General features: G+C 39.1%; 2 protein-coding genes across 2 annotated transcripts; one reads left to right on the plus strand and one right to left on the minus strand.

The window, feature by feature from the left end:
• Positions 1 to 260: 260 nt before the first annotated feature.
• Positions 261 to 7,390, minus strand: LOC132955574 (carbohydrate sulfotransferase 3-like). The gene is made up of 3 exons (XM_061028468.1): positions 6,968 to 7,390; positions 2,628 to 2,835; positions 261 to 2,499 (listed from the first exon to the last, which is right to left on the minus strand). The coding sequence occupies exons 2-3, from the start codon at positions 2,705 to 2,707 to the stop codon at positions 1,272 to 1,274; spliced, it is 1,308 nt and encodes a 435-aa protein (XP_060884451.1). The 5' UTR covers positions 2,708 to 2,835; positions 6,968 to 7,390; the 3' UTR covers positions 261 to 1,271.
• A 1,789-nt stretch (positions 7,391 to 9,179) lies between these two features.
• Positions 9,180 to 14,903, plus strand: ghitm (growth hormone inducible transmembrane protein). The gene is made up of 8 exons (XM_061028151.1): positions 9,180 to 9,345; positions 10,592 to 10,691; positions 11,298 to 11,409; positions 11,535 to 11,676; positions 11,811 to 11,919; positions 12,150 to 12,338; positions 14,035 to 14,206; positions 14,310 to 14,903. The coding sequence occupies exons 1-8, from the start codon at positions 9,211 to 9,213 to the stop codon at positions 14,395 to 14,397; spliced, it is 1,047 nt and encodes a 348-aa protein (XP_060884134.1). The 5' UTR covers positions 9,180 to 9,210; the 3' UTR covers positions 14,398 to 14,903.
• The last annotated feature ends 4,381 nt before the right edge of the window (positions 14,904 to 19,284 follow it).

Consider the following 19,284-nt stretch of genomic DNA (forward strand, 5'->3'; position numbering starts at 1 on the left):
CACACATTGAAAGGGAAACACTTCTAGAAGCTTTACAAAGGTAGTATTTATAGCAGGAAACTTACTGAGTCTCTTTTATTTTGCACCAACAAGGTATCTTTTACATGGATCTGACACTCTACTTCCCTTTCAGATGTCATTGTTTAGACTTTAAGATCATTTTAAAGGATAACAGCAAGACAAAATTGGGTTTTTGTCAAAACAGAGCTGGTGTCAGTTGACAAAAAAAACTGTTTTAGGTTGCATTCAAGAGTGAGATGTTTAACAGTTAACATAAAAGAACGTTTATTGCAACAAACAAAATGCAAAAGGAATAGACTGGAACATCAGCAAACAGTCTGGCAGGCCAGAGTATCGGGGCCTCTTTTTATCACCAGCCAACAGACTTGTGTCAACAGACAGAAAGCTGCCGACAAACCTCACACAATCCTGCAAACCAGCTGCAGTTGGAATGCATGCATACATTGGCAGTGTAAACATCTGTTTTTACAGAATACGTCCTTACAGTCCTGAGGACAACTTCAAACAGCTTTTGGCCAATTATAAACATGCATGTACAGCAAAATACAGTACAGTTGTGCAAGAAAAGTACCCCTACTGAAGGGAAAGAACCTATGGAGCACATTCAGAGCTGGAGTCATAAAGTTTTGCAAAAAGAAATGAATGATGCATTGGATATTACTACTTAATCTCATGCATTAAAATGTCCTGCCATAACATTGGTTATACAAAATATTTTTGGCTGTGCATGAACATTTTTCACTTCAAGTTTCTTTGGTGTAAAAGCAGCATTTTATTGCTGTGTCATCTGTTGATGTATACAACTAACTGAGGCTCCTGGAGGTGTTTGAGACAACTCATTATTGTTCACAAACCCACAAATATCTCACATAGGACTCTCCTGTATTTGCTTAAACATTTAATTTGGACTGGCTTGCAAGACAAGCCAATGATAGTTTAATTTGGAGAGAGAAAATAGTGCAAAAAAACGACGATACCTTTCTGTTTCCATCACGGTATAACCACATGAAGGTCAAAATAATGTCTCATAAACCTTCCAATAAGAGTAGAAAGCTTTACATGTATTTTCTGCTCAGCAATACATGTCTTATTCACACTATTTTAAATAGTAAAAAACTTTAAATAGCACATGACCAGAAAAAAATAAAGCTCTCTGTATTAGAATAAAAGACCCCAATAGAAATATCAGTCATATCAGAGTTTTCTGAAAGGTTGATGTTGACTGTATCAGGGTTCAGCTTTGTCAAAGTCTATACAAAGTTGAACACTTTGTCCTCAATCAAACTGATAGACTTATTTGTAAGCATTTCTTCACTGCTAACAAGTTTATACCCAAAGAGCTTCATCGTTGGTCCACAAACCCTCTGGACAACCTGGGCTATTTTGAACGGTATACTAAACCTCCATTTCTCGACTTGCTCTGAGGAGTTTTTTTGTGTAGAGTAAACACCACTGGCCTCTTTTGAGGCTTGGGTATTTTTCAGAATCCAAGATTTTACTTGTGGAGTGAACGGGATTCCAGCAAACCTATACATCTCTGTCGCCTTCCTCATTGGGAACCGAGCAATGTCCTCGTACCGCACCAGCATGTATCGCCTTCGCAGCCACGATGGCTGCCTGAGGCCGACCCCTGCAGACATCGCGATGTTTTGGCAGTTCCCTTTCAGCTTCCTCACCTCATCATCATCAATGGGCACATCCCCGTTCAAAGCCCACTGCTTCCAGTTCTTGTATTTGGCAGCAAAGGCCACCATACGCGAGGCTAGAACAGCCCGAGGATCCCGAACCAGTTGGATGAACCTTACATCAAGGCGAGGATCCTCTGCCAGGGGACGAAGGGTCTCCAGTTGGCGCACCCTCACTGACTTGATGGCTCTGTGTTCCTTCTGAAGACAGGACTGTGATGCCATGGTCAAATTTAGTGGTCCACAGCGTCTGGTCTTGCAGCGATAACGTTCAAAGACCCCTTTGACAACAGGGCTGCAGACGGACTCCTCACACAAAGAGCTGCTGGACTCTCTACGAAAGAGGTTTGGGGTGATGTGGTCCACAGGAAGGGGTTCAATGAAGCTTTCCAGCAGGGAGAAGTCACACAGGAAGAGCTTCTGGAGGACATCACGGTATGCCTCTACAGACGCTGTGGCATTGGTGCCACCTGTCTTCAGGGTTAACATCTTCTCTACGTGCCACAACGGCTCAAACAGGTAGAACATGTTGTCATCCTGCTGGTTAAAGAACTCGCCGACAAACGAGGAGCCGGTCCTGGTGGTGGCCAACAAGAGGATGTGCTTCTTGCCCCTCGTCAAAATCTCTTGGTGCTCGCTGTAGTTCTCCAGACGTCGCTTCATCAACGTGAAGGCAGAGTTCATCTTACCAAGGGAGGTAAAGGAACCATTGTTCTTCAGCAGTATGTTGAAGGAACCACTGGGCTGCAGTGGGGTCTGAGGGGTTTGTTTTAAGGCAAGCTTATCTGACACCCTGGAAATCATGAAGAATCAGAGTTATAAAGAGTAAGGCACAATTGTAGCTTATTCTAAATGTATGGAAGAGATAAGATTCACAAGTCAATCTCAAAAGCATTACATTCATCGCTGAAATTGACTTACCTTGATAAAATGTTGTTCTCTTTCTCAATGATAACAAGTGTCACAAAAAAGACGACGGATATTGTGTATTTGATCCTCATTCTTGGATGCCTGGATATGCTTTTACAGACTTCTTCGTAATGGGTTCTGCCAATCTTGTAAGTCTCCAGTCACCTTCTTAAAGAGCCTCCCGGTTGTTTGTATTCCCTGTTGTGGCCGATGTTTCATCCTGTAAATGAAATGAGCATCGACGTGTCAGTTACACATTTTGCACATTGAAGCAGAGTAACAACTTCTCAATTCGTTGTGTCGAAACTCTTTGAGGTGTGCCGCTCCTAGAAATGAGGAAACTGACAGCCTGTTTTTTGCATATCAAATACTGAACCGTAATGCCGGTTCAAAGCTTCTCCATCCTGTGACTTTTCTTCCTCTTTTTTTTTTTTGCCATGCAGAGCACCACTGTACTGTAGTCTACAAGAACAATGTTGGAGGCATTGACTCAGGGACAAAAATACCATATCTAAAGTAGGTAAGAATAGAACATAGTCAAGTGTGTTGCACTGGAGTCTAAGCTAGTTCTTCCCATGAGGAAGTCCTTGTTATCTTTAAGTGCAGTAGTGCATTTCAGGAGCATGCCCACCCACCCTGCAAGACTGAAGGCTTGTTCACGTTTATGACTCAGTCTTTATAGAAGTGATTTGAAAAATGAGCTGAAAAACAACTCTTGAGTGCAATTCAAGGACAATTTTGTAATTAAGCTGCAATTCCACGACTGCAAAGCTGCTTGCATTTAAGATCATGAGTTGTCTGGGTTAAATTGATAATCCTCCCTCTCTCTGATATATATTGAGCTGAGCAGCCTGTCCTCCAAACTGCCAGCTGCCCCTTCATGTCAACACTGGGAGGAGATCTTTTCAACAGAGGAGGCCTTCGGTGACATGGGCTAGCTGTGCTGTAAACCATCTGGTGGTGGGCTTATGTGCTGCTTCTTCATAATATGCCTTTTGTGCTGCCTAAAACACTGCCTGAGACTGAGGGGGACGCATGTCCAAACACTGAGGTATAACTGCACGCTGCTGAAATTGAAGGGGAAAGCCTGCTTGTCATGAAGCCATAAATTGTAGTGTTGGAAGCCTGCAGGCCATTCACTACTTCGAGTAGTATGTAGATGGTAACAGTGGGAAGTTAAAATAAGCAAAGGGTGGATTTAAAGATGCCTATTTGGGAATTTCTTGTGCATTCCTGAAAGACTGATATTAGTTTACCTTTAGGATAATGGTATCTTTGCTCAAATCCCTAACTCATCTTTGGATTTTAGCATGGTCCTGCTTTATCTTGTCTTTAAGTGAAAACACAGCAAAAGTAAACAAGACACCTTGAGGAAATTTACTGAGGGCCAATTTGATGTGTTGCCACTAAAATGCTGGAATTTATGCGTTAAATGTTTTTGACGCTCACACAGAGGTTGTACAGTCAGTATTTTTTCATTCTGAATCAGACGTCTGGGTTTGTGAGAACATTTGTTTGTGGGATCTGTGAGGAGTTACACATGGTCCTGAGTGTGTCTGTGAAATGATGGCAGGTCTAGCCTCAGGGGCAAACCTATTAGCAAAACTGCGGCTATTAATCAGCAGAACCGCAACAGACCAAGCTTTCACTCACTGCAGCACAGCAGTCAGGTGTTCGACACCAAACAAGCAGCACTGTGCAGGACGTGTAAAGCTTGGCACGTGACAGCTTCTAGAGGTCGAGTTCTCACATCCTGACCTCGGTCCAGGGCCAGTGTGGAGGTACAAAAAAAAGCTTGCAGTCTAAACAAAAGGGATGGTTGGACACCTCCTGTGAAATTCTAGGAGAGGGGAACGAGACGTTTACAGCTCAGATGGAGCACTGTTGACGTGGAACGGTGTGTAATCAAAGGTGAACAGCCAGTATACTTAAGCACGTTTTCACCAAGAGGAAAAGTCTGCTCTGTCTTACACCAGCCTGCCGCATGCCACAACCACAAAGGTCTCTTTACACAGGAGGGACTCTAAACCTCCTTTTCGGCCGAGATCGCGGAACATAAACTGCCAGGTCACTCGCACATCACGGGGTCAGCGACTAAACCCCCCTGAATGTAAGGTCATGTCGAACTGGTTACATAGTCGGCTGCATGAAAACTGACTCCTTAAGCCATCACTGGTCACATCCTGTGTGCTAAAACCAAAAAAACAACTTATTGTATTTGTCATGCAGTTTGTTGAATGAAAACGTCATGACTGAGGGATTCCTCTTGACAAAAAAGTACATCCTACATCATAGTTCTTTGGGATTTGGTATATATTGAAACACTTTTTGTCCTTTGTATGTGATTAAAAAAATAAATGTTAAAAAAAAGAGAGACTCCATCAATTCATCAAGAAAAGAAGTTCTCTGAGATTTTGTCATTTCTGTGGTAAATTAGATGTACACCAATTATCTCAGCTTATTACATCTGCTCTGTGAAGGAAAAGAAAAAAACCCACACACATGAGCGGACATTCTTGAATATTCACAAACCGCTGAGGCATATGACACTTTTGATCATCTGCTCGTAACGGAACCACACCATTTATCATCTTGTTACAAGTGCTTTTAATAGCTGCCTTTTCTTTTATGTAAATCTGTTGGGAAGACAAACCAACCAACTTTTCTTGAGAAGCTGCAAGTATGTGCTACTGTACTGCAGATGTAAACTATATTTAGAGACTATCTGACAGCACCAAACCAACTGATTAGAAGGCCCTTCAGTATCATCTATACAATCTTATGTAGACATGATAATTACAGGATGATGTGTACTTGTGAACTAAAATGAAACAATGAAATAATACAAAATGAATAATGGATAGGGACATATTCCACCTCTATACTAGATAAGTTTAAGTTTATTATAACAATAAACATATTATAAGGTATATAATAGGATACATTGGTATGGTTTACACTATATATATTTTTAGATTACCAAGTGTTTCAATCAGAAGGTTAGCCACATTGCCATCTTTTTTTTTTATCTTCAAGCATCTTCATGTAACTTTGACAAAAATCTAAATCAGATTTAAAAAAGGAGTTTAGCAAATTAATCAAGTAGCCTACCTAAAGAATTAAAATACGTTTTAACTGTATTTACAGCAAATCCAGTGATATCATTTTAAAAGCAACATTTTAAATGTTTCTTGGTTAACACTTCTTAAATCAAGGATAAGCTGTTTGTCAATGTCTTATATGAAATTAGAGGAAGTTTGGGGGTTTTACTAAAGAAGCATTTAGAAATTGTGACTTTAGGGACACTTTTTTCACACCTTAAAGGCTGCACAATTAAACAGGTATTTAATAATCAGCACATTATTTGTTTCTGAAAACAATCAGAAGTTGCAGCCGTAGATGTTAAATAGGCTACTGTACTGCCATAGAGTGCTGTGTTATGTACAGTGAGTCCTGACCTGTAAATACAGCATCTTAGTGAGTTACCAAAGGAAAAAATGAATGCACTATGCTCAAGCATTACAAGTTAATTTTTTTGTGTGTCACGATGACAGATAGGGAAACCTGTAGGACACTTTTCAGAGACTGTTTGAGTTATGCAATCAGACTGAGGGATTGCTGCCATGGTTACAGGAAGTGTAATGAGTGCACAAATTCGGAAAGGAAACTTGTGGTCAGATCTTTGTTAGAGATGATCATAAATAATCACAGGCCTAAATAAAGACCCTTTTAACATTTTATGACTTCATGATTGGACTTTGTGTGTAATAAACGTTTTCATCTTTAATCAGAGAACAAATTTATAATGTTATCAGTAGTGACAGTGAATCAATCAGTGAGGGGTGGACAGCAGGAGAGAGGCATTCAAGCACCACAAGTTTAATTAAGACCAGGGTGTAGGCGGGATTCACGCTGGTTTTAGTATGTGTATGGACAATGTGGCGATTTTGCACTTGGAGAGTAGTGCTCTTGTCACACATTTAGATCTGAAAACATAGACATGCGTGTTAATCCTGGAAATCCAGAGTATAGCCTAGTGACTTTGTGAGTAATTTTGCTGTCAATTTAGGCCTACACAATTCGTAAAGTTGAACAGAGCCCCTTATGTTGGGGACAGGCAGCTGGCTAATGAAATAAATAAGTGGTTATTATGGTCTCTGCAAAGCATGCACTGCGTTTAAAGGTCAACAGGACAAATCAACCAAACTGAAGTCATGCTCACTTCATTAAAATGCCACTTTAAGTAACTTTGAAGTCAGAACTCTTTACAGTTTAGTACCAGGGTGTTGTTTGAGATGACAAAACCTCCAATGTTGTTACAGTATAGGTTTTGGTCCGCTCTTCATACCCACCATAATGATGAGCTACAGTGTTGAAACGTCCTCAGTCCCCCCGGTTCATCCGTGAAGTTAATCAGCCTTTCCTCAAAGAGCGACTCCGGGCAGAGATAAGTCCCATTTCTTCCCGAGTTCTTTACTTGTGTGACAAAAAAGTGGAGAAATCCAAAAGAGGGAGCTCTAAATGTGCAAGCTGAGAATCAGATGGAGTCATGTTGGAGGTGTCCGCTGGTCGGGCTGCACGCTTAACTGAATGACAACTCAATGCAACAGTTGCGACTCAGTGAATCACATGGGGAAACTTTGAGGTCCACGAGGAGCGGAGCCTCAGGAGGCGCACTGCCCCCAGAAAAAAAAAAACCCGCACAGACCACATGTGTAGTCCTTAGAAACTATTGAAAGTAGACACATAATCGCGAGAAACGATGTAAGAATAAATAAAGGCCTAATACTGTTGCGGTGATGAGCACTCAACGAAAAACAATGCAAACACGCCGCCTAGTGGAAAACATAAAATCTGATTTGTCGGTTTGAATGAACTCTCTATTTAAAATTAAATTACATTAACTTTTTGAAAAGGATATTTATAAAACACTTCCTTATATCTTTATTTTTACAACCAAACATACGCAAGTTATTTAGGCTACTTATCTAATAGTGTGTAGTTCTATACTAAATGTCCATTAATAGGCATAAAATTGCTATCCGGCTACAATTATTTGGCAGCTGTTGCCTATTTGTTATTTGCACATACAAATGTAAATCGGGCTATTAAATTCCTAGCAGAATATGTAGCCAAATGTTTTCTAAAGCCTAGATGTTTGTAGGGCAATGTAAGTCTAAGTAGTTAAAATGTTTCTTTCCTAGACCAGTGGACATGTACACTACACTCCTCGAACATTTTTAGATAGGACCTAACTGTGGATGATGATTTCATAATGGAAAAAAGTCCACTTTTTTTTTTTTTACACCGTAGCCACTTAAATGCTTCCTCACTGTGGTTTCGTCCTTCAATTCAATTAAAAAAAACCTTTATTTGTCCCCGGGGGGCAATTCAAAGGCACACAGAGCAGTACATTAACAACAGTGCAGGTAGACGAAACATTTTAACCTAAATATAAAGTGTCAATTTAAATACAACTTAAAGCTTAAACTTAACTTAAAATACAAAATATAAAAAGAGTAGATATAAGTGGACAGTGATCGGACTATCAGATGTAAACAGATGTAAACAGAGCTATGTGCAGTAAACGAGAAATAAATATATATATACAGAGCTATGTGCAAGTAGGCAAATACTAAATACTAAATGATAAGTTATTAAGGTGCATGGTGAATAACGGAACAACAGAACTAATATAAACAATATAACTGTAAAGGTAAAAATGAGATAAATAAAGTGACCGTAGTGCAATGATGGATAAGAAACATCAGGAATAAGTAACCAGAACTGTATGAATACTGATATAAAAAGGATAGAATAAAGTGATGTAGTGCATGAGACCAGATAAAGCAGAGGCAGTTAAGGTGCATGGCAAATAGAAGGAAGTAAAAACAGCAAAGTTGACAGCTGAGAGTCTGCATCACACCTTTCATGTGAAGTAAAATATGTAAATATTTAATGTGTGCTTGGAAGTTTTTTTTATTTCTGTGTATCGGATCTTAACAGGCTGCTTATTAAACAACAGACAAGGTTACAAAATACAGCCCGGACAAAAAAAAAAACTACAACCCCCATCATGCAGGTCGCTTAATGATGACGTGCTGAAAGAGAAATTTCACGAAGGTTGGAAAAACAGTTGCGTCAGAAACGTGCGCATTTGTTTCCTGAAAGGTGAACGACGAACGCTGCTCTCTCTGGTATGTGACATTTATCCAGCTTTCTCGAGATATATCAAATGTTTATTAGGGCAAATGATGAAAGAGTAATTCATTAGATACACTGCGAATCTTAACAGAAGTAATACCCTGAAGATTTTCAGTGAAATTAGTCTTACATGTTACGCCACTAAGAGTTAGCTTACGTCAGCTAGCGTAGTAAAGTGACATTAAATGTTATGATGTGACGTTTGTATCCCTTTCCTATTTTGCCAGCGTTATTGTAGATTTCCTTTGACGTTGTTTAACTTTCTGTGTCGCTATCATAATACATGTGACGTTCGTACGTGAGGTTACAGTGTCGTCTGTCAGACACTGTCACATTACCTGATGTTTTGTCTTTTCAGACTGCTGCTGCATCTCAACATTTTTTTGTGACCATGTTGGTTGCGCGGCTGTCATGCCTGAGGAGTGCCCCGCTCGCCGGGCTCCGACCTGTGCTGTCACAGAGCTCTCCAGCCCTGAGAGCACCCATCCTGATGAGGACCTGTCCTCCTCTGCTCAGGCCCCAGCAGGTAAAGTTCACACCTGGCAGGCTGGGCTTCATGGCTCCCTGCATGCACTTTATATTATGTTACAATGTTACAATGTTACGACGTACATCAGAGAGTAAGTACAACACTAATCCATTCATACACCGCCACTGAAGCAGCGGGAGCAATGCAGGGTTGAGTGTCTTGCCCAAGGACACATCGGACATGTTGCTCAGCTGGGGATCGAACCCTTGACCTTCCGGATGAGAGGCGACGACTCTACCAACTGAGCAACAGCCGCCCCATATTATGAACACTTTGCATTGTTTTAACTACTATTTCACACCATGACATTTTAAACACCACTGTCCTACTTTTATCTTTAACTTCCTAAGCATTCATTAAATGTTATGAACATGTTATTTTTGTCATTACACTGTACTGTGATTGAGTTTGAAGTGTATTGTGTTGCCTTGCCTTTTTTTTTTTTTTTTTTTTATTTATTGCACACAAAAAAAACATAATAGATCAATGGAAAAAAACAGACAGTACATAATGATTAGTTAATTAACAAACTATACATTTTGAAAGAAATGTGCTGGAGGAGCCAAATAAACCCAGAGGGGCTTGTCGAGTGGCCCTCCTAAAGAGAAACATGTAACACAGAGACATATTATTATTGTAGTCCAAGCAAAAACAATAAAGCTAACAAGAACACATACTCAATAAGGTGTAAAAGAAAGCAAAACAAGAAAGAGACAAATTAAAGAAGAGGGGAAAAAGGAAAGTAAGCTCTTATGGCAGAGAATGATTATGATGGCGCATTGGTTAATTGGCCAAGCAGGAAATGAATGGTTTGTTTTTTAAATAAGTTGAGGCTGGTGCTGTTTCTAATATGATTGGGTAAATCATATAAAACTACTATGTTAGAAATACAATCGTATTAATTGTTATCAGATGGTGGAATAAATGCAAGATATCATCACATAGTGGGCACTAAATGTACAGAGATATGACCTGTGGAATAATAATAATAAATTTTTTTTTTTTTCGTTTGCATTTGTTTAATTATACTGCAAGTAAAAACATTGAGTTGGAAATAGTAGGAAAAGTAAGACATTAAAAGTCCTATCTACAATAACGAGTATAATAAGCAAACTGATGGATATTATATGTTGCTGACTCCTTGATAATTATTTAATAATTATATTATAGCCCTTAAACAAACATTTTGTAGTGTTATGTGATTTTGTGTTACATGTTTCTTTTTGGTTTTTTTCCCCCACAGGGTTTATCCTCTAAGGCCAGATTTGGTTTCCGTCGTGTGAAGACAGCGAAAGACCAGCTCAAAGATGCAGCTTTTGAACCATCAAATACCGCCATTAAAAGTAATGTATTTTATCTGGTTATCAATATAAGGTGCTGTTACATGCTCAGTGTTTCCCCTAGGTTTACAGTTGTTGTTTTTTTTTGGGGGGGGGGGGGGGGGGGGGGGGGGGGGGATGCGGGCAGACGGACGCCGACGGACGCCGACACAAACACTTGAAGGAATCTTGGTGTTCATGGGTTACTTTTAATGACAGCTGTCCTGTTCTATCGTAAAGGTTTCCTTAAATGACTTCTTTCCTTAATTTACGACTCTATCCACTATCCTATCTCTACAATAAAGACACAAAAAGCCCCCCAAAAAACTTTTATTTTTTAACTTGACTTTCAAGTGGGGGGGGGGGGGCTAATATAATGGTATGCTGTTACTTTTCAAGTTTTAGTCTTACTTAATTGATTTCGTTCAATGAACTCTAACAGGACATAGCTGTGCCAATATATGATGGGCTCAAATATCGGCCTCTTTCACAGGTTTCTTTACCTGCAATGATGCAAAAAAAAGTCCTATGACAGCCACAGTGTTTCACTTTTTTTTTTGCGTGTTTTTATATCTATGAGGAATTACAAAACATTTCAACATATGCCTAATGTAAACGTTTTGTCCTCAGTTGACAGCATGGGAAGAATGGTTCTGGCTGGAGGTGCAGCCGTTGGACTTGGAGCTTTGTGCTACTACGGACTCGGCATGTCCAATGAAATTGGCGCCATTGAGAAAGCAGTGTGAGTAACAGTTTATTTGTACAGGCAGCTCCTTTATCGTCTTCTGAATGACAGACAAGTGCATAGAAAATGTTTGCTACCTTCTGGGAGCTCCATACAGACTTGGCTCCCCCGTCTCTTTGCAGGATCTGGCCTCAGTATGTGAAGGACAGGATCCACTCCACCTACATGTACTTTGCAGGCAGCGTTGGACTAACAGCTCTGTCAGCTGTAGCCGTCAGCAGGTCCCCGGCACTTATGGGTCTTATGATGAGAGGATCCTGGCTGGTAAGCTACATTACTGAAGTTGATTCCACAAAAGCAGATGTTTTTTGTAGGTTCTCACCGCATTGAAAACATTTTTTTAAATGATTATTTATGTGAAGGCTATTAAATGAATGTTGAATGTTTTTCTAACCCAGGCTATTGGAGCAACATTTGCTGCCATGATTGGTGCCGGCATGCTGGTCAGATCAGTTTCATATGAGCACAGCCCGATGCCGAAACACCTTGCTTGGATGCTTCATGCAGGTTTGTAGTACAATGTCCAGTGGAGTGTCATTAAACTGTTTATCTATCACTGTATTTTTTTCCTATGGTGTAATGTCTCAGTTGAACATTAGAGGGCAGTCATGTAAAACCTTTAAAATAAACTGCTTCTGCTTTATTTGTAACATTTACTGTTACACCTTGAATGATCCACCCTGTTTGTCGTTTTCTTTTTATCATTCAATTTTCTTTCTGTATTATTTATTGGTAAGGTGTCATGGGTGCTGTCATCGCTCCGCTCACTCTCCTGGGAGGACCTCTGATGATGAGGGCCGCCTGGTACACTGCAGGCATTGTGGGAGGTCTGTCCACGGTGGCGATGTGCGCCCCAAGTGAAAAGTTCCTCAATATGGGCGGTCCATTGGCTGTGGGCTTTGGTGTGGTTTTCGCTTCTTCTATTGGTGAGTATAATGCAGTTTGGCCCCATATCTAAGGCTCTGTGTCGTTTCATTACATGCTATGGCCCTCAAACTATAGATATAAACATCATAGCACAATGTCAAGTTATTCATTCTTGATGAAGCCACACTTTTCAACTGAATGCTTGATTACAGTCAAGGTGTTTGACGGCAGGTATTGTATGTTTTACCTCGTCTACGTTCCCACGTGGGAAATGTCACTTCTTCTATGATTAATTCAATGAAATGCAAATCTGGTGATTAAGTCGCACTTTTAAGTGTACTCACAACACTCATTCATCATGTATGCAGAGAAATATGCTTGACGTCACACCTACCTAGGGAATATCTGCATTCTGTATTCATTACCACAAAAACAGGAGCTACAAAGTGAGACATAGTTTAATCTTATAATAATCATGACACACACACTTTTTTACTATCGAAAATGCTTTTCATCCATTTATAATATTGAGAATAAGTAGTTAATGTTATTGGGAAGATCTCTCCCATCTCTGTGCTTGGTATAAAGACACTTTGAGCTATATTTAAACAATCCATGGCATATGGCGTAACCTTAACTGAAAGGGCGTGTCCAATCCCCCCTTTTAGTTCAACAACATCAAATCTGGGTTAACGGTAATGTTTCAGGGGCAAAGGTGTTGTACTTTGTCTCTAATCATTCATAGCTGGGATTTTTGGGCAAACCCAATCTGTGTCTTTTGCCATTGCCTTAAAAGTCAAGTGTGCCGGCAACTGGTGTATTGTTATTTATATTGTAATTTTTGCTCATTTATTTAGGAGACCAGGAGTAACTGACTTCTCTCCTTCCACTTCGCTCATGTGCACTTTAAACACATTGACCAGCAAATCAAATATTGTGATTTATGTATTGTTTGCTATTTTTGCTGTAGTGATCCCACTGTAACAAGAACCAATAGGTGCATTAATAGAGATGCTATGCACTTAACTCAAACACAAGTCTATGCAAGTCTGGAGTAAATGATAAGTCATGTTATCGGTACTCAATGTCAGAGAAAGATCACTGTGGTGGAATTTCTGTAGTTATTTAGATTATAATGTACAGATGTCATTAGGTTTATTCACTGTTCTCTAATGTCAGTCAGACCTGACAGAGTTCAGTTGTTATTAGAACACCAAGTACAGCTTCGAGAGTGTCAACTGTTCTTCCTGATATCTGCAAGGATGTTTTGTAGACTTATTGTCTGCTCCAGTGTTATTGATGTCACAGTTTAGTCTAGGTGGGTCAATGTGACACGACCCTGATAATGGTAATGTCTTTTTGGATATATGCGATGCCTTTCGAGAAGTTCGGCAGATGTGATTGAGCAAGACACGAGTAAAGAAGTGTGATGTTGAATCATGTCTCCTCCGGAGTATTCATCTGATGAATAAACTTTCATCAACGTAAGCCATCTGAGTCAACTGAGTCTTATTGTATGGAGTCAAGTCTTAGTCATTTCTTCAACAATCAGTAACAAAACTTCACACTTCAAACTTCAAATATTCTTTTTGCTTCAGGACCAAATTGCAAAAATATAAAATTCTAAACAGCAGCTGATCAAACAGTTACCTTCATATAATATAACTGTTTTGTCATTACGTTTTAGGGGGTTATGCAATTACATTGAACTCAAAATTGTACACTCAGTCTCACAGTGAATATCTCTTTTTTCAGGATCAATGTTCCTGCCTCCGTCCTCGGCGTTCGGGGCAGGCCTGTACTCTATAGCCGTGTATGGAGGACTGGTCCTGTTCAGCATGTTCCTCCTCTATGACACACAGAAGGTCATCAAGAGGGCAGAGACACATCCGCTCTACGGTGTTCAGAAATATGACCCTATCAATGCGTAAGTCACTCTAGGAAATATTCATATTCACCTCAAATGCAGATTAATGTCAGTTATGTACCTTAACCACGGTATGGATCTCATATTTTCAATAATCTTACAGGTGTTTGGGGATTTACATGGACACTATGAACATCTTCATGAGACTGGTGATGATCCTGGCCAACGGCGGTGGCGGCAGAAGAAAGTAAACAGCAGCAGTGTGACTTCAGCTTTAATTTGACAACATCACATTTTACTGCCAGCAGCATATGCCATGTGTGATCTCTTAGTGACACAACTAGTCTAACTGGTTAATAAAAATGACTGCTTTGAAATTGTGCAAGGACTGCACCGGCAAATTAAGAGCGATGACCTTCATTGTGGAAGCTTGTGTTTTATCCTGAGGGGTACAGATGGTTTATAATGTCTGCATTATTTGTATTATTTGTTTTGTATTTATTTCCACTTGTTGATGTTTCTGTTTCTAATGAGAAGGGAGGAGTTAGCGTTTATGTTTATGCAACAGAAATGTCACAAGTCAACCCATAGACATAACCATAGAGTGTAATAAATAACATGGCTGTATGCACTTTCTCCATTATAAACTGATCTACATCTGTGAGGGGTTAAAAATGTTGGCACTAGTTCATATATTTTTGAGAAAATAAACATTTATTTCAGCAACGGGATCATTCAATAAACAAGCAAAAAGTTATTATTTTTCGTCTTTATTTTGTCTTGTGTCAGTTTTTAGAATCGGTTTAGCTGCTTTGGTTTCAGCGGCCTGCTACCGTCCATGAAGCTCACAGCGACACTTGAATAGCAACTCTTCTGCTAATGCAGCTATGGTAATTGAAATAATGTGAAAAAAAATCCAGCTATAACCTGTAAAAACATCTACAATTTTTTATAAATGACAAAATGTGGGGTGCTGGGGCACAGTTGTTGGAGCGTGCGCCCCATGTGCAGAGGCTGTAGTCCTCCAAGTGGTCGACCTGGGATCGAATCTGACCTTCCGATTCGATCCCAGGCTCGAGGCTTCTTTCCGGCATGTCATTCCCCACTCTCTCTACCCAATTTCTGACTCTATCCACTGTCCTATCTCTCCAATAAAGACACAAAATGCCCAAAAATCTTAAAAAAAAAAAAAAAAAATGACTGTGTATCCTAAGTCAGTTTTTACATTTACTAGTGTTTTCGTGGAAAAAGTGTTTTCCACAACATTACAAAGAAAATGCCAGTGTCCTTGTGAACAATCCTTTTACAGGGCCGAGTTTGTTTTCCAAATATCTTAAATTCATTTTAATACTGCATTTTATAAGTAAATTATTTTGGAATGCTTCATTATGACGTTTTACAAAATGGTCATAAACTTTAACTGGCATCATTGAATTATGATAATGTTTGGCATACAGTATGCCAGATGACAGTGGAATATTTCAGGAGATAATCTGCATTTTATCCAAATTATTCTAATGTCTAATGGAAGTTTTGTGAATTTCTACGTGACTATTTTAAGAAATACATGTGCTAGACCTTAAAAGCACCAACTGCCAAACAATTAGAGCAGCGAGTTGATTTAATATGATGTCCAAAAATCATAAATATGGAGGATATTTGTCTCCACAACGCCCTACTGCTGCTACTTAATAAGCCAAAAACCTCCATATCCACCATTTTCCCATCATTGAGGCACCAGTGTGGGTCCACCTTGTATTTGCCTATAAACAGTCAGTGTGTAGCAGCAGATGACAAAGGCTTAGCATCCTAATCCTCTTGTCCACCATCTGGCCGCTTCTCTAAAATTAAACCTCCAAAACCAGGGCACTTGCAACAGATGCTAACATCTGTAAATGTGAAGGTGCTTCATTAGAGCATGCACACGTGGATCACAATGCTGCCAGGCCATGTTTTTAATCCCGCAGATCATATACATGTTAAGGATGCACATGATTCATATACTCAAAAAAAACTGCAGATGGGAGGGATAAAGAGGGCAATAATGGAAATTTTTTTAAAAAGCTACAGCATGTGGAGATCTGCCATTACTGGGGATAAAAGTTTCCTGTCAGTCATTTTCAGATTGATGACCAATATTTGGTTAAAGTCCAAGGTTCTACTGCCAAACATAGGCTTTGTGTGTGTGTGTGTGTGTGTGTGTGTGTGTGTGTGTGTGTGTGTGTGTGTGTGTGTGTGTGTGTGTGTGTGTGTGTGTGTGTGTGAGAGAGAGTAGTTGAACAAATCCAGAGGACAATAAGTCCATGCATGTTATGTCTTTATTATAGCTTTAGCTCTTTAAATCACAATACCTTAGGAACTCTAACCTCTAATGATCTCTTTCTCTTACATAATCACTCAGACTTATAAAAAATGCTATAAGCTTATAAACCCTTTACTGTACAGTATTCGGAACATTTTTAAATTGATTTTGAATCATGCTTACAGTGATTCTCTCAGGATAGAAACTGTTCATGGTCCACCACATTGGTCCAGACTGAAATATCTCAACAGCTGTTAGCTGGGTTAGACTGAAGACATGATTCCATGTTGATTTTTGATATTAACCAAATTTTTCCCCATCCTGGGCCATTCTTAGTTCACATTGTTGTTTTGGGTGTAATGTTGTTTTTTTTTGTTCAGTTTGGAAGGAATGTCATAACAAAAACAACTCTGGTTATAACTCCATTTTCCCTCTGGCCATTTATCGGTTCAAGGTTATATCTTGCCCAAACCTCAGTTTGTGTCCTAAAAGAACTCAAAATTCTTATCATCCTTATAAATGATATGAGTTTAGTGTTTACAAGCAAATGTAAGCAAGCTAGCACGTTAAACAGTTAGCATTTGATTTGTGTTTAGCACCTGTCAGCAAATGTTGCTAGTATGCTATAGTTCACGTTTTAGCTTTGATTTGTTTACAGTGAAAGTTAGCATTAAAACACATTACAAGAAGCATTACCTTAATCTTCAATTCTCCAAAGTTCAGTTGACTAAACGTGTAACTGTGTATATTTTGTCCTATGTTGACATTTGATTATTTTTAAATTATCAAGAGCAATTATTTGATCAGCAATCTTTACACATTACCTGCAACTCATATAAAGACAACAACAACTCAACATATTTGACTTACAAACACTATAGCCTAAATCGTTAACATGGTAACCTTTTTTTCACTTATTAGCATGCTAAAGTTAGCATTAAGCTCAGAACACAAAACAACACAAGCATGAAAGAGTTGTTGGTATGGCTGTAGACTGTTGTCTTGTTTTAGAATATTTTACTTCAACTGATATGTAAGCTCTTTTAGAATCAGTGTTGTATACTTAAGTTTTTCCATACCACCAATATTATAGCTTTTTGTCAATAACCATTGTACCATATGCAGAATACATTCTTTATATCTGATTTGTCCAAATTGTTCATTACTCTAAAAACACAGAGCAGTTTCTGAATTCTGTGTTCATTCTGTGAACGGAGCTGATTTTTCATTGGCTTCCAGCCAGTGAGATACAAGAGTGTGTCATTGAACGTCAGACACTATTTTTATAACTGTGAATACAGGAAGTGAACCACACTACACCTCTGAGAGAGTAAGTCAATAAAGCCTGCACCAATACAGTGCACTCACATGACACCTGCTCCTATGGACGATCAGATCTGAAAAGAAAAAAAAGGTGTAAAACTCAGCTCAGAAGAGGAAATCGTATGTAAAAATAAAAAGAATGACGTTTTTTAGTCCCTTGAAAGTCGTCAGTATACAGGCAAGGGTACATGATTTGTTTCTTTCTTAAACATGCAGTTCATCTGTTTTACACTTATGCCTGCAGACTGTCAAATCTTGTCCTTATTAAAAATCTGAAATGTTATATTTTGTGTCTGTATTTCAAAACACCGACACAGTGTTTTGGTTGTGACCTCCCTGAGCTGCAATGATTCATAAAGACAGTGGCAAACATCTTCTGAAAGATAAACCTTGATGAAACTGAACTAACAAAGGAGGCTTGTAGCTTGAAAATGTTAAAATAAATCATGCTGACTGATGATATCGTCTGTTTTTGAAAGCCTTGGTTTGTCTCACTGTGTGGTGATTGACGGGTCACTGGGCTTCCTGAGGATAGTGGACTTTGAAAACCCTAATGGCTTTTGTTGCATAACAGATCCACAAGTGTAGCTGAGGTTCTCGTTGGTCAGCTTGTTAGCAAAGAGAGGAGCCTGCGGATGCTTAAGTCATTGGGACTTGCTTCCTGTGACTAACAAGTTAATTGAAACTCTTAAAAACATCAGCAAGAGGAACCAAGTAGAACATGTTGTCTGTAGTCAATGTAAAGATGTACAAAAAGTAACAATATCTATCCTGGTAAGGGTAAGGCACACAAAAATTGAGATGACAAAGTAAATATGTTCTTTATATTAGCATGTCAGCAAGCTAATATTAGCAGTTAGCTAAAATATTCACTGTGATTACAGAATCATGGAGCAGCTATGAAGACAGTCTGTTTTACTTCCATTTAAAGTCTTTTGTTATGAACAAGTGTTACGTTTTTTGTTGTTTATTTTAAGTTACTTTACTCGAGAACTTCTTAACAGCACTCTTTGAAGTTTTATTCCTCATAAAACAAAACAGTCATACCCTTATTATATTAGCGTGGATTTTTGCAAGCTATCTAGCTAGCAGCATGCTAATCAACTCTCTGTCCAAACCTCTTTATAAAGCCGGTTAACAAAGGGCATCTAACTGAACATAGCTAAGGACTGCTGCAGTAGTGAATGAGTTAGTCAAGCCAGTTAAAACCAATTGAGTGTCTCTCAATGTCACAGCCGCAGATTTGATTTAAAAGAAGCTACTAGACTCGTTGGAGATTGTGTTCAAATATAAAGAAGTATGATTTTAAAGGCTTTTGATTGTCTATAGTACGAGCATGGTTGCAGGATCAAACTATTGTACTAGGTTTTCCATTTTAGCCTTTAGTTGTCACATAAATTTTCCTTTTTTTTCAGATCAGCTAGGCTGTTTATTTTTGGGTATGTATTCCTGAATTGGAGCGCTTTGATTTGGTTTTTGACCTTCCTAAGCTGCAGCGATTCATACAGGGAGG

Source organism: Labrus mixtus, chromosome 21 (assembly GCF_963584025.1).
Source record: "Labrus mixtus chromosome 21, fLabMix1.1, whole genome shotgun sequence".
Classification (NCBI taxonomy): Eukaryota; Metazoa; Chordata; class Actinopteri; order Labriformes; family Labridae; genus Labrus; species Labrus mixtus.